This window comes from Haemorhous mexicanus, chromosome 3 (assembly GCF_027477595.1).
Source record: "Haemorhous mexicanus isolate bHaeMex1 chromosome 3, bHaeMex1.pri, whole genome shotgun sequence".
Lineage (NCBI taxonomy): Eukaryota > Metazoa > Chordata > Aves > Passeriformes > Fringillidae > Haemorhous > Haemorhous mexicanus.
The window spans coordinates 94,796,133-94,812,160 of record NC_082343.1 but is presented as its reverse complement, the minus strand read 5'-3'; the positions used below and the strand labels follow the sequence as shown (position 1 = coordinate 94,812,160).

The 16,028-nt window shown below is 40.9% G+C and overlaps 2 protein-coding genes across 4 annotated transcripts in view; both read right to left on the bottom strand.

Moving 5' to 3' along the window:
* LOC132325442 (glutathione S-transferase-like) overlaps positions 1-676 on the bottom strand; it is a 6,599-nt gene extending 5,923 nt beyond the window's left edge. For 2 of the 3 annotated variants that reach the window (XM_059842782.1, XM_059842783.1), the window contains exon 1: positions 517-676. The gene's annotated coding sequence lies outside the window, so the exon portion shown is untranslated. The remainder of the gene's footprint in view (positions 1-516) is intronic. The other variant, XM_059842784.1, reaches the window with a different exon arrangement.
* Positions 677-3,082: 2,406 nt separating this feature from the next.
* On the bottom strand, positions 3,083-14,170 carry LOC132325443 (glutathione S-transferase-like). Its single transcript, XM_059842786.1, has 7 exons — positions 14,024-14,170; positions 9,179-9,295; positions 8,446-8,497; positions 5,157-5,289; positions 4,694-4,835; positions 3,531-3,662; positions 3,083-3,386 (listed from the first exon to the last, which is right to left on the bottom strand). The coding sequence occupies exons 2-7, from the start codon at positions 9,263-9,265 to the stop codon at positions 3,264-3,266; spliced, it is 669 nt and encodes a 222-aa protein (XP_059698769.1). The 5' UTR covers positions 9,266-9,295; positions 14,024-14,170; the 3' UTR covers positions 3,083-3,263.
* Between the last annotated feature and the right edge of the window lie 1,858 nt (positions 14,171-16,028).

Here is a 16,028-nt window from a genome sequence, read left to right as displayed (position 1 = left end):
AATGCTTGCTTGGCCCAGTTCCAACTCTGCCGGAATTTCAAACAACAGCAGTTTCTAGGCAGAAACTTACACCAACAACAGTTTCTAGGCAGACTGTCACCCACCCACCCCACTCAGAACCACGCGTGCACATCAGCCACAAACACACAAGCAGTGCTCAGCCTGTACCAGCCTCACAGCTATTGACACCCTGTCAGCAACAAGGCTGAAGCTTTAACAGCAGCAAAAGGAAAACGGCCAAAGCACCACCATATTCCCCTTGTAAATAATATGTCAGCTTCTCTACAGTGGGAGGGATGAGGTGAGAGGAAACCCTCCCCACTTGTGGGCTATACTTTTCTATTTCTTAATTCTGAACACCCCAAAAGCAGCTGACTAAGAGTTTAACCTTTTGTACACATAACCATGTTAGTAAAGAAAGTACATACACACATTTAATCTATAAAACCCACAGAATGACTTTTATGTACAAGTCCCTGCTGTTTTAGGGAAGAATAAAACAAAAAATCCACTTACCTTGTGCACAATGTAACTCTACGCTCTCAGCAATTCTGCCTTAAGATTATATAACTGTGGAGCCCCTCCTACACTGGGCATTCCAAACAGCTCTCTACAAACCGGAAACTTCTCTCTCTTAAGCAAACAAAACCAATTAGCTCTGTTATGTTTCTTCCCACCTTCAGAAAATAAATTCCTGAATAATGCTGACAGTGTAAAAATGTAAAATAAACCAGAGGTCGTGGTCATTGGAATCTGTGCTGGCACAAAATGGTTATATGCCTCCTATTGTTGTTGCTTGGTACCGTGCTAGCTAAAAATAATTTTAACAGCTGAAATGCTCACTCAGGTTAAAAGAATACTGCTATGGCAATCTCACTTCTATTCTAGTTTTGGGGTTTTTTGTTTGTTTACTTTTTACACATTGCCGTTTTACATAAATCACATCAACTAATTCAGCTCGAATGTTTCACAAGCTTCAATGCCTTGCTTAGCGTATATTCCTTCAGGTCACTTGTGTTGAATCCTCTCTGGACATCTGGGTTGGGGTTTTTTTCATTTTTCCTGTGAAGAAGGTTTCCCTGACCTTGACTCAGTGAAAATATACACCAAAGACAGCTGAAAGAGACAGTAAATGACGTGTGGCATCAGAAGGCAGACTGTACTCTGCACTCCTGACTGCTTTCTTTGGACAACTGAATAGATTTCAAAAAGTCATACATTCATAATACAGCATACATTCCCATGAACCTTCCTGCCTATCTAACCTACCTGGTTAATATTGTTTTAGCCATCACCTGCAGTTACAGTACAGCAGGCAGCCTCCTTCATGTCCTTCCTGTATGCATACTTCATTACATGGTAGCTGAAAATGATCCTCATCCTGTCAATCCTTACTCTTGGTACCTGTTACATCATTGTGTTCCTTGCTTGACAATAAAATAGGCTTAATAATTTATTTAGAGCTAGAATCACAGAAGGACAAGGCATCAAGAGTCACCACTGCAGTGTATTGTCTTTTAGGAGGTGCCTAGTCCCCAGGTGGAACATTCTGTATCCAATATGGCACATAAGGAGAGCCAGGCTTCACAAAAGAGGACCCCTGACTGAGAGCACCTCTTGTAGCTCCCCATTCTGGTTAGGGCTCTATGTCCCTCTGTCCTCTCCTTACATTTTGGGAAGGTCTTCCATCCAGCCTCTGACACTTCTGGAAACAGTGTTTTCCACATTTTTGGACACATATGACTTATGACACAGAATCTAGGATAATGTAGGAGATTGAAGCTCTCCCACACAGTGACATGTGCACCAAGGTGCATCTGTCTGTTTGACAAACCCAAACTCCCTCTCAGGTAACTTGTCTGGATTCACTATTTGTAGGCCTGCCCCGATAAACTCTAGGAGACATCCTGAGTCTAGCAATCACCTGGTAGGGAAACACGAGTTCAAGCCTAAAAGTTAATGATAGTGTAAACAACTTAGGAAAACCCATCTCACCTAACTTTGTAGACACCTGCATCTGGTCTAGCTGTCTAGTCTCCTTCCAATAGGTCCACATTCAGGAGGAATCCCTCACCATGCTCTTCAGTTACAGCTGAACTACTCAAAATGATTGTGTCTCAACTGAGAGAGTTAAAAGTTTTGATGAAGCCAGTCCCTTCAGCCTTTCCTTAGAGGTAGGGGAAAGGAGCACCCTCTTCAGAGGGTGATTTAACACCAACACTGACATTGCTTGTTCTGTCACAAGTATTCATTGAGATTTCAGGCAACTAAGTCCAATATAGTCTGTCTCGTAACTTGACTTTCAGAAATGTCACTTCACTGAGCTATTTTGGGAAATAGTATTCTTCTGTTTTCTCCCTCAGGTTCATTTTCCCATATTTTTTCTAATTTCTTTTTTTCTTCACTCGTGTCATAGACTATTAAGCATCACATCTGGTTACTGACAGTTGGAACAGTTTCCTTCTAAGCAGCTGCTTCTCTGTTGCATCAGACCACTTCACAAGGCCGTTTATTGTCTGGTGTAAATACTTTTATTTGAAAATAAATGGACGGTGAGTATCTGTTGCTCTGTGTTCTGTCCTAAATGTGTAGAAATAAACTGCCCTCTGCCTTGCCAGTGTCTGGAAAGCAGACTTCACCTTGCTTTCACAACACTTTGCTCTCACGAGTTAATATATTTGTAAGCAGCTTGTGAGTAGCTGGTATGATCATACAGGTTTGAAATAGCTGATTTATAGACAAAAGTAATCATTTTTGCAAAAACTTTGAGAGACCTTAAAAATCCAATTCACCCACAAGCTTTAAATTTGAGAATGGAAATTTGAAACAAGTCTACTTCTTTAAAGGGTAAGCAGGGCTGTGAGTCTTGTCTTTCGTCTCTTCCACAGCTCTTACTCTGAGCTTCTTTTCATGTAGAAAATATCTTCTCCAACAAGTTACATTCTGACAATACTAACACTGCATTGTTCTTTTTCCAAAATAATAAATTCCCAACCCTACAAACAGTTCTTTGCCTCCATACTCCTTTGTTTTCATGTTTTGCCAAGTATTTGATATCAATAAAGACAAAGCTGCTGTCACATTGCCAGTGTAACAGAATGCTTTATTTCTGGTATGGGTTAATTTTTTCCTCTAGCACTGGTTTTAACTAAAACAACACTAATTTGCTGAGCTTCCTTCTCCTTTGGTTTAGGGTTTGGGGTTGCTGCTCTGCTTTCCCCGCTCTCCCAGCATTTTGGGTCTCACCAAAGGTGGCAAGGCTTTCATTTCTTAAAAATCTTCAACACAGTTTCTACATAATGGGCATCTGGTGGGGGTTTCCTTGGGCTGCCAGGCTGCAGGAACTTCTTAATTGTAGGCATATTGCTCATTTTGCTTTTAAACACCTAAAAAAAAAAATTTAAATCATTAAAAAAAAGAGCAAGAGAGGAATTCTAGCCACAAAAATGTGATTTACCCAGCATGAGGAGATGATTACTCCAGGACTGACCTCTAGCTCCTGAATACAGCATGCTCAGTAATTAAATTACCTGCAACTGAGGAAACCCTGAGAGCACATCAGGAACTTTCTCCTCCACTGCCAAAATGGCTTCCATTAGCTGAACATCTGCCCAGCTGAATTTGTTGCCCACAAGAAAGTCTTGGCCATGTTGTTTCAAAACCTGGAGAAGACAAGAAAACATGGGCTGCAGATGAGAGTGGGGCATTCGGGCATCCTTGGCAGCTAAACCTTACAGCACAGCTGCAGAGCTGAGCAGCAATTCTATCTGAAATTTCAGGGTGAATTTTTCAGCTGAAGCTGAGCCTAAATTTCATTATTGCTGGGAAAAAAATGAAGTTTTGTTCATTTCATGTTCTAGTACACAGACTACAAACTTTGGTCACTAAGTAATAACGAATGATGACAGGCACCAGGAACAGAAACAAAACCATATGCTTAAGTAGACTAGTAACAGTCCTAGAATTAGAAATAGGGACAATGAAGGAAGCAACAAGCAATTTAAGGAATTCATAGTACCCCCATTTAGATGTTTCATGTGAAGTGATGCCCAATGCTGATATCAGGAAGCAAACTTAGAAATGCAACAACTAACTAAAGAAAATCCCTGCCTTTGGGAACAGATTATTTTATTGCTAAGAATTTGTGTGATGTTCAGCCTTTGTTATTGTTTTGCAAGAAAACTAGATCAATATTACAAAAGCAGGAAATATTGCCAGATGCACAAATCGTATGGGTTGGTTTTATTGTTTTATAAATCCGTGACTGTAGTTTTACTAAAGTACTCCTCTCTACAGTATTTGTGTACAAGGGATTTTTGCATTCCTCCAGTGAAACTTTTCCAAATTAAATTTAAGTATGGCAGAGAGATGGGCTTCAAACAAATATAAGTATAGAACTACTCCTTCAAGAAAAATAATCACAAAACTTTTAGTGAAAATTTTTTCTGTACAGCTGAGAACATATTGTTTCGCAGATGTTCAAATACCACAGCCCTGACAACACATGCAAACAAAGAGAGGAAGATGTGCTGCTGTATTTCCCCTTGTTAGGGGAAATACATAGTTAAAAAAACTGAGGATAGTCAAAAAAGCTGAGGATTGGGAACTGACCTACACTACAAACACATTCTTATTTTGCAGAAACTTTTTGGATAATTGCAAGTTTGATAGACACATACTTGCTGTCACTTACCTTTTCAAAGACTGGAAAGTACCTGCTAGTAGCTCTCTCCTTAATTGACTCAAGATTTTTCTCCTTTGCATCAGGTGGAGAGAAAGGAAACATCAAAATCATTTGCATCAGATCTGATATTCCCTCCACATACATGTCAATCCTATTGGTCAGGGGAAGATGGTAGAAAAAAGCACAGAAGTTATTTCATCTGTTTTCCAATTAACTAAGGCAACTTACAGGAATTTTATATCACCAACATAGTGCCAATTTTCACAGCCAAAGCTAAGCATGAACGAAACCTGAATATTTTTCTAAAAGAATAGAAGCCTGTTTCTGTTAGGAACATTTCAGAAGCAGTGGTTAAACCTTATTGTTAGCCTTTTTGATGCCTTTATATGGGATTGGCAGGATTGAATTTGGTTTATATAATGTAGCTATCAAATAACAGACTGCTCTGTTAGTGAAAGGAGGTGTTACTTACAGGGCTCTCTCCTTCAAGTCTTTCCCATAGAGATTGTATTTCCCTGCTATGTAGCTCATGATGGCTCTGGTCTGCACCATCTTCATCCCATCAATCTCAACCAGGGGCACTTGCTGGAAGAGCAGGAATCCATCTAGGGTGGAGAGGTGAAGGAAAGTCTGTTAGCTCCTCCTGCAAGGTGTACAGGAGAGTGAGACACTGAGCACACTTCTCTTGCAGTGTAGGAGACCACTGATGTCTTGCTCTAACTGTCCAACTCACAGCATTCAACTAATATTGTGGGGAAGATCAAACAGCCTGCATCACACTCCTGTAGCAAAGTTACCACAGCACAGCTGGGCCCTGGGCTTCATAGCATTGACAGAGCTTCACTGGCTGGTGGGAGTTGGCCCTGCCTGTACCTCTGCACTTCTGGAGGCTGCCTCATGCTGGCAGGAAAAGCCTGAACCAGCACTTCCAACCCAAGGAATAGGAGAAGAATAAAGATACCTGGTAAATCTGAAATTTAAAAAAAATCCAATTCTTTTGAATGCAGATCAATTCCCTGTCAGGGACATATATGGGTAGTACTGCAGCAAGACCAAGCTGCAGGAATACAGGAAGGGATCAGGCCACTTTAAACATGCTGAAGCTATAGAACTAAAGGCAGAGCCTGTGACAGCTGTTGGTGCTTGAATAAGCTTCACATAGTCACTTCAAGACCAGAGTTTGAGTGTCCCCATTGATTTTACAGGCCTAGTCTCAGTGCCATTCTACAGCAATTTAGGCATACATAAAAACATCTTTATAGTCCCATTTTCTGCTGGTGCTGGTAGGAGCAATTGTCTGAGCTTTCAGTGAGGCAGCTCCGACAGCTAAGTACACACAGAGATTTAGCATTGCAAAGTCATTTTATTCTAGACCAGTTTTCTGCTGGACTGATTCACTGTTTTCGGAGACACTCCCTCCTCCATCTACACACTAATGGCATCTATAGAACAATCCTGCCCTGTTTATAATCACAGCAGAACTCCAAATTCAAATAGGCAGCTGCCACTTGCATTGCTCAAAGTAAATTATTTCTTTTAATTGCTAAATTTGTATCTGTTTGGTGAATCCTTCTTTCAGATATGAAGGTTCATTTCAACAGGCACATCTGCCTGCCTTTTTCTCCAGAGCTGTTAAAATACCTTGCTAGGCTAGAATTCATATTCCTCACTCATTCTACATTATTAATTTACAGTTGAAATTCAGAGTAGTTATCTCTGCAGCAACAAATACCTTGTATTTGCTTCTTGTAAGCATTCACAGAAAGATCATGTGTGTTCTCATGTTTCCAGAAGACACCTCTGCATCTTAAGGAAGAAACATTACTTGGTATCTATCTAGCAGAAACAACAGAATAGGAAAACTAAAAGATCTGGAAGGATATTTTTCAGCAGAAAGATGTGAAGTGAAAAATAACATTTGTCTTTCTGGCCCTTGACAGAAAGCAACACAGCAAATATGACTGAATTTGTTTCATTTGTTTCTTAGCTACAGAAAAGAGGAATCCCTCTTAAAATCAGTAATGGACTGCCTCTCCCCCCTCATTTTTTAGGGAGAACCACTTCACATAACCGCAGCACAGAATACATATGCAGGATTAAAAGGAGTTTACCAGTAATTCCACCGATTGGGTTGTGCTGTCCAAACATGGTCTGTGCAGCACACAAAAAACAATCACCTGCTATTTGTAACCAACCGGCAGAGCTCACTGATACCCAGGTACCTACTGGGCAACCTTTGGCTGCACAGATTGAGCCAGGTTAGTCATCCTGCAAGCCAACAGGTACAGGTCTGCACAGGCCAAGGGTATTTAACTCTCTTTGCCTGCAAAACAACTGTCTCTCTGCAAGCTGCCTGTTGGGAACAGTCCCTGGCTCAGGCATCATCCTGACACTGCTGGGGCATTGCCTGGAGGACCATCAGCTTGCACAAGCCAAAGTCATGCCTGGGCCAGTCTAACAATGTGGTAGAGTCTAAACACAGGAAACTGTCAAAAACCATACCGGTAGGGAGAGAAAAAAGTTGAAGAGAGTAGTTGTGCGGATTTACTCCTGTTGAGTCCTGCCCTGCACAACTGGCAACATTCCAGAGGCCCCTTTATCAGGATGACTAATTTATCTATCTTTCTTCAACCCATTCTATTAAACCACACCTTTTTTCTTTGTGTTCTCACCATCTTAAGCTCAACATACAGACATAAAACACTTGATCTTCTTTATAAAACTTCCCTATCCTTTTAACACCATTTAATTCTTCTCTCTTGATATCAATAAACTCAGATACAATCCTGGTTACAGTATCACTCTTTCTAGATAACCTACTCTTGTGAAGGATATACAGATTTGGGCTTTCAGTACCTACGCTCTTACATTTGGAGCTATAATTGGTTTGTGCACACTGCACTATCCTCCCAGACTGTAAGAGTCCCAGCAAATTGGACCTGCAAATTTAATTCTGATCTACTTAATGCCACTTCTGTCTTATTTTTCTTCACTTTAGTTTTCCCTAACAGAATTACTTTAGACACGGCTTTTTCTTTCTGAGTTCAGCCACAATGCAGGCAAGACCTCTTCCAAGTCTCATTATATGGCTTGGCAAGCCCAGCCTGCTCCAAGGTTTCTTTCACATGTCTTAGGCAGCAGGTAAACTGTGTGGCATATGCACTCTCTTCTGCTCCTCACTGCCCCAACTCCTTCCCCACTCCGGCAGGAAGGTCTTCTCTTTCCAGGGTGTCTGTAGAGGGGTTCATTGCTGGATTTCTTCTGACCAGATATCAAGGGCAGTGGCTAGGGGTCTGCACTGATGTGTGGGAAGAACTGGTCTTGCTCCCAAGCTTGGCCTGAAGCCTTTGTGGCATGCTGCTTTGACCATGCCAGGCTTTCCACAGGTGTCCCTGCTGGCTCCATGTGTTTTAACTAGTGAAAGCTCCACATCTCAGGCTCAAGGAGTTCTATTTGTCCTGGACCAAAAATGTTCCAGGTACCATGATAACAATTCAACAGCATAGGTAAGTTGTATTAAGTAGAAGTGTTTGCCTGTTTAATATACTACAATAAACACAATCACAGAAGCTCTGGCTTTTAGCTTAGACCAGTTATTTGGCACTGGAAATAGCAGGTTACTCAAAACTAGTATCACACTATTCAAGGTGTGCACCCAGAAGTTTCCACTGGTTTAAATAAACTACTTCAAACCATAAGGTTAGCAAGGCTGGACAATTATTTTGAAGCACCTTTGAAGTCTCAGGTGCCAGGATTCTTACCTTTGATTAACTTTTCATACTGCTCTTTTGTTTCCATATAAACTTCTTCAAACTGAAAAAGGAGTGAGAATTGTGTTACGCTGCTGTATTTGAACATTTTTCTTCTGTTAAGGGATAGCACATAACCATGCCCAGAATTACTGAGTCAAGCAAAAGGTAATGGGCCAGATCTGCAACTGCACTGTTTAAGTGCAGATGTCCCAAGGATCCCTCACACACCCTGGTAGCTGATGGGGAGCAGAAGGAGGGCGCAGACACTTCTGCATCAGTGCACTGATTAAGAAATAACTGAAGACCAAGCACAAGCAGAGTGCAGGCATCTACAGAAACAAGACAGGATGGAGCCAGTGCCAAGGGAAGCACAAGGTACATCAAGTATTTCTAACCCCACCCCAGCTTACACACATTGCAATTGCAAACTTAATAAGACTGCTAGCACAGCTAGATAACTTATGATTAATAAAGGCCCTTTAAATAAATCCCCATTTTGTCCCCTTATGATTAATCACTTCAGTGGATTGCTACCACTCCTAATAAACTCTAAATGCCACTAAGTTTGCATCCCAAGTATCACTCACAGAACAAGGTAGTTAACAAATATGCAGTGCCACCGGACAAAAGAATTTAGCCACCCTCATGCAGCTTTTATTTGCCACATGCATGTTAAATTCTCCCTCACAGAGGAAAGTAGAGAACACCAGTCTGTAACACTCTACTGGAAATGTCAACCAACCTCTACACCAGCTGCTCCCAACAGCCATCGTATGGACTCCATCCGGCCCCTTCCATTCAAGTAGGTAAGCTTGGGCTTCCCCGACATTTTCCTGAGCTTCTGGTTCCCTGAAAGATACTAAGCAGAAAACAGTATCTCATAAAACTGGTGTTTTAAGCACCGTTATTTTTTGAGGGGAGATAGCACCTTTTATTCTTGCTGTAAGTGTTGAAGTTTAAACTTCATTTGGTTCAAAACATAAAATGAGAGTCAGGCCAGTGACACCACACAGCCAGTGCTAGGAAAGGCAAGATGTCTGACTCTGTAAACCCTTCCCCAGTGCTGTTGGGGAGGTTTCTTATGACTGCAAGCAAACACAGACCTGTTTAAACAAGTGATATGAGTCCCTAGCTACAGCAGGAACACTGCTGCCTATGACAATTATAAAAAGCTACTGAAAATCCTGCCACATCCTTAGGGAAATTACTCAGCTTCATTGCCCATCATCATCATTGAAAAGAAGAAAAGAAAGAAAGGAAAACATGTTTTACCAGTAGGCTGAAATTTGTCTAGCTTTTTTTGCCATATGTGCATTTTGCAGCTTCATATGCAGTCCATTTCTTTCCTCAAATAGGGGTGAACAAATTGTTGAAATCCCCTTTATTCCATGAAACAAGATGAGCTTCCTTGGCCATCCTGCATGGCTACAACCCATTTCCTTGCTGCTTACGGCAGCCTTGAGGTGTCCCTCAAAGCCAGACGTGGAACCTAGCTGCATCGGCTTCATGTGCCCTGAGAAGCAGCCCCCGGGCATGGGGGCCCTGTGTTTCCAGGGGGCCTGGCACATGGAGGCTGTCGATGCTTTGCTGTAACTGCACCTCTCCCAGAGCACAGCACAGACAGCGCATTCGTACCGAGCTGCTGCATACACGGGGCAACCAGCTGGATGGCAGTGCTCAGAGGTGAGCGTAAGCATTTCTACATCCAGGCCTTAATTCCTCTGTGCTTCGCACCCTAATTACTGAAAGAACATGAACAGCATTCCCCTTCACAAAGATGCTTGTATCATACACTGATGATCAGAAGGAAAAAAACCCCTTTAAAACAGACCTCCTAATCATATCCTAACAGCTCAGAGTGCCTCACTTAAAAAAATTTCCAGATGACTCCTAGTTTTCCTAGAGTTAAAGCCACAGCTGCAACATTACATCTGTCACACCTTGCATCCATTTGACATTTCTTATTTGAATCAGGCTCAGTACACTCCAGTGGTGTTTTCTTCAAGCCACAGTGCTTTGTAGGTGTACTAAAACAAAGTACTTGTACTTGTACTTAAAGTACATTTGGACCATATTTTGCCCAAACTTCACTTAAATAAAAACAAGATTGAGAGTTCTCCCTTGAGCAATTCCAGTAAGAACCAAGTCATGGTACTAAAATAAATAGGGATATTTAGGGTAATTTAATAAATATAATCCAAATACACACTATGAAAAAAAGCGTGTTCAGTTTTAAAGTGCGAATAGCTGTTCCTAATTACAGTGTTTGGCTCTAGAGACAGTGTTTTATTAGTTTCTGCATCTTATGTGACTATTTTTCACTGAAAGGCAGTTTCTCAATATAGTTCACAACTAGCTAGTGCTTCTTTCATTATCATACTTTTCAGCTTCGTTACATCTCTATCATGTCAACACACATTGCCCCAACATGTAACGCACAGAAACTTACAGAAAATAAGACTTTTCCTTTAACTAAAAAAGCCAACGAATGAAATATCAAGTATGCAAACCTCAATCCTCCTGGAAACATTATCTTTTGTTTGCAGAAGAAGAGTAGGAGTAAGAAGCCTCAGGTATCATTTTATCATTTCACATAACAAGAGATTTTATGTGGCATTGAATTATGAGAGAAGAACAATGACAAACATAAAATTAAATTTTTTTAAGTTTTTAAATTAAAAAACTCTGTCAGCTCTGAGTGGATTTTAGTTACCTTAACCTTCCCACACACACCAAAAAAAAAAAAACCCACAAAAAACCCCAAACCACCCAAAAACACCACCAATAAAAAAAACCACAAAAAAACTAAAAACCAAAACCAACCAACCAAAAACCAAAACCAACCAAACAAAAAAAACCAAACAAAAAACGCCTCTTGAGTCTTGGTTAAAAGTCACCTTAATCTTTAGATCTGCTGAATGCATCTCCATTGACTATACAGGAGCTGACACGTGTAGCTCACATACAGGCAGCTACTTTCAGTTAGTGGGTCTGGACCTGAGTTTTCTCTGGTGGGCTCAGTTTAGTTTCTCATTCCCCTGTGAGTACTGACACCTGAGATTCCCTAAAGATCAGAAGATAGAACCCTCGACTAACTAGAAACTTGGCAACTTCTACGTTAAAAAGCAAACCTATTCATCCAGACTCTCAACACCTTTTTCATTTATCTGGGGAAAGATACAGCCTACAAAGCCAAGGCCTCAGGATTACACTCAGACCTCCACTATTTTTCTAGTTTTACTAAGAGACTTTCAGGATGTACTGTTTAAAAAAGTTGACCCATTTTTGATAGAATATGTTGATGCTTTATTAGTAGCCCAGTAATCTTGTATAGCTGTCACCCATTCCTTACTGTTTGCCTTAATTAAAAATGGTCATTGGGCCTTTCTATATAAGTTACAATTTGTATAAGAGAAGTATAGAATATCTGTGTTACATTCTTCAGCAAGATGAGTAGCTATTATCCGAAAATCATATTAAAATAACTCAAAATCTTCCAAGACTAGGTACTAAAAACTAACACTTTTCAGAAGTTGTAGGATTCTGCCAGTGCCAGACAGCTCTTTCAAGGAAAGAGAAAAACCCCTGATACTGATAACCTAAGGTGATGAAGAACCCATTCACTGGGCAACACACAAAGTAGACATTCAGGATTTTGAAGCTAGCTGCACTTGTCCTGGGACTGCCAGACTGTGGTAAATTGTCACTGACATGTTTTATGAAAAATCCTTTCCTTAGGATTTTTACCTCCTGAGAGGCCTCAGGAACAAAATGTAAACAATGATTATCTGCTGCTGTGGAATGCAATAGGTGGATCTGTGATTGGTCTCATGTGGTTGTTTCTAATTAGTGGCCAATCACAGTCCATCTGTCCAGACTGTCTCGGTCAGAGACAAGCCTTTGTTATTCATTCCTTTTCTATTCTTAGCAAGCCTACTGCTGAAATCCTGTCTTCTATTCTTTCAGTATAGTTTTTAATATAATATATATAATAAAATAATAAATCAAGCCTTCTGAAACATGGAGTCAACTTTCTCATCTCTTCCCTCATCCTGGGACCCCTGCGCACACCGTCACAGTAAATCATTCACCTTGTTTTCACAAAAAGGGCAAGGAAAAGCCTCTGGGATAGTAACTGATATGCCAAACCCCACTATACTACTCCTTCCACCTGGGGAAGGAATGACATCACAGCTGTGTAGTAACCACCCATAAAGCTTAAAAGGTTCAAGCAGATGTAACAGATACGCTGTTTCTAAATACAAATCTGGAATTGTTATTTGTGGTGGTCACATTACAAGAGCAGCAACTGGAATACAGGTTATTGACTAACTACTGTGAATGAAGCAGCAGAAGCTCCACCACTCAGTCCAAAGCTGAGTACACAAGCAGCTGAATTAAATGCATTAACAAAGATCTATCAGCTGCTCTGAGTCTGTAAATATTTATGCTGATTCTCAGTATGCATTTGGAGTGTGCCGTGCCACTGGGCAGCTATGGAAGCGGTGTGGATTTATGAGTCCTAGTGGAAGTAAACTATCAAATGCTCCATGAATTACTGAACTGTTTAAGTTATACAATTGCCAGAGAAATGTGTTATCATTCATCAGCCAGACCACATGGCAGAAGGACAAAAAAAGAGATAGGAAATGGTCTAACATATATTGCATAACAACAGTACAAACCACCAGGCTTACAAGTAGTCCATGGTATGAGCTAGTGTTTCTTGCTCCTGAAAAGCTATGTCTGACTGCTCCTGCTGAAGAAAATTGACTCTTGCAAAAGGTACAAACAGCCAAATGTCCAGGTACTGTTGAGAACAGGCATGGAAAACCTTCTAATTTTAATTAGGTAATATCTGATTCCTATAGCCAAAATACCTCACTACTCAGGACATTTGGGGACTACTGCACTAATCCAGACACTGCTGAAGAACTGGTTCATGTCATGAATTTATGCTGCAGCAAAATAAATAATTGCATCTTGCATATACTGCCCTGACATCTAGCAAAAGCCTCAACATGAAATTTGACTATGTACAATTTTTAAAATTGTTCTTTTCTAAAATCTGTATTTCTATCCTATTTCCTATTGCCTTGTGAGCCTCAGTAACATGCCTGTCCAGAATTTCACTGAGCATACATCTCAGGGATGCAAGAACAATGTAAAAGATCATAATCTTGCAAAAACAGGAACACTCAGCATGAAGTGCTGTTTAGCCCTGGAGCTGAGATTAGACTCCAGCATATCCCACGGGCCAGCCTTCCTGCTCAAACCCAGAAGAAACAACACAGTGCTCAAGACTTGCACTTTGTACCCTCAGTTGTTTCATGGCTGCCTTGGTCAGCTCTAGACTGCACCACAGAATTAATTTCCTAATTAAAACACATCTTTCTCTGGCATTTTCTCTCCTGCAGCTTCCACTGGTGAATAATTATCAAGCCATTTTTAGTCCACCTGGCACACAGACCAACTAAGGAAAGAAGAGAATTTACATTAGACCAGCAGATGCCCTAAAAAACTTAGTTGTTGCACTTTAAAATAGTCATGCAAATGCTTTAAGAAAAAAGAATTTTTAAGTTCTTACCTTCCGACCTTAACTCAGACTCCACCCAGCACAGGCATGTTCCCCAGGGCCGTTTAAACTCTGCAGCCTGGGGGAGTTTCCAGCCATACCCAATAAGAGAAAAAAGCCTCCCAATGCTCTTACACTGACACTATCCAGTTTAAAGACACATGGTTATGAAAATTGACACCCATGCAAACAGTCTTGCTGATTTGACTACACCATGATACTAACCTCAGTTTCTAAGGTAGCCATCTATTTGAACTGTTCTCTTGGAATTTTGGGGGCATTTTACCCAAATACAAGAGCAAGACATTAGAAAACACTGAGAAAATTATGGATTTTTCCTGGGTCATATTTAAGGTAATAGTAATCATTTAAAGAAAAATCACAAAAGTTTCTAGGCTTATTCAATTATTTGGCAGGTTTTTTGTTTTGCTGCTGTTTGGCATAGAGAAGTTACTCAAAGTACGGAATAACAGGGTTCAATTACTTTGAAATACAGTATCAAGCTTACTTGATATAAAAATGGATGAGCAGTTTATGTCACAACCCACCCTATGTCTCAAGGAAATAGCACTAATTTTTGAAATTGAATGTACATGGCTAATACTCAAAGATTAAATAAATGATGATTTTTTTTTTTCTTCTACCCATTCTTGTTTGGCAGAAAGACTTTCTCCCTTGTTCTCTTTTTATTTTGCTTTCAGCACAGCCTTTCATAATGTAATTACAAAGCTCCTTTGGAACCTGAAGGTAATGATATCAAGGAGGTTGCTGTTATCTACAACTTGAATAGGTGTTCTGAAAACCTCTAGAGCAGAAAAGAAAATAAGTTTCTTTTATACATGATTTGTCAAGCCACACCCTTGAGTATTCAAGAAGCAGGCATGGGGCCCAGGAACCACTGAAGTGATCTGGGCTTGGGCAAAGACAGATTTTAACTAGTGAGTATACCATGCCCTGGCATGTCACCTTCCCACTGTGCGCTGCAGACACACCTCCTTGTGCTGTAGATGAAGTAAATTCAAAGCCTTCTCAAAATGTACCTACCTGCAATCCTCACAAAGCATCTGGTCTGTGGAATGATGCCTGATTGCAGCATCCTCTCAGAGGTGAGCACAGGGTACATCACTAAATGCCACCAAAGAATTAAATATAGAAGGGTAGGAGGATTCTCTCCATACTGCTTATTGCACTCCTAAACATGCACACTCCTAAACTGTTGTAGTGTGTTTTCTTTGTTTGACAGGTTCACTTCTTAATTTGTGGTTTTGTTCATTGTTTGATCTGTGGGTTTTGTTATCCCCCTGTATTGTCCTCCCCCTGCCTTTGGAGTGGCACAGGCTCTTCATTTTGTATCTTGTGTTTCTAAAATTAGACCTGCTCCCTTATTGTTATTCAATTCAGTTAGATGTCAATCTCTTTGTTTGCCACCCAGCCACTCCCTATCAAGTGTTAATCCCCAGTCTCCCCAGTTGTCAATCCCTCTTGTCCCTTCCTCCCCCAGAGTGTCAATCCTCCCTTGAACCTGCCCTCCCTTCTGGAAAACTCCCTGTCTATCCTGTGTCTTTTAGCACCCTATTGGTTTACCCAAGTTAGGTTCCTCCCTATTGCTCCCTTATTGGTTTATGTGTAAAATGTCCTGCCTTCAACCCCTCCCCAACCATACCCCTATTGGCTCGTTATCCTAAACCCCTCCTTCTGAGTGAAGTTATAAAAGCTCTTGTTTGCCCCAAGTGCTTGTCTTGGGTCTTAGGGCCTTAGCATCTTGTGTTCTCGTTATGGGTAAATAAAGCCATCCCTGTTTGACCCCCAAGACCCATGCTGCTGCCTTTTGTTCCTGCGTCGAATCACTGCTGGTAGCTGGGATTTGCGGAGGAGCTTGCAAGGGGGATCTGTGGAGCCCCTGTTGTCGTAGCCGCCGTGGCACTAAACTAACACACAACACCACTGTGATAAACATAATTTGAGTCCACATGAATAGTTCAAACAAATCATACATCACTTAAGCCTTGTTGCAAAC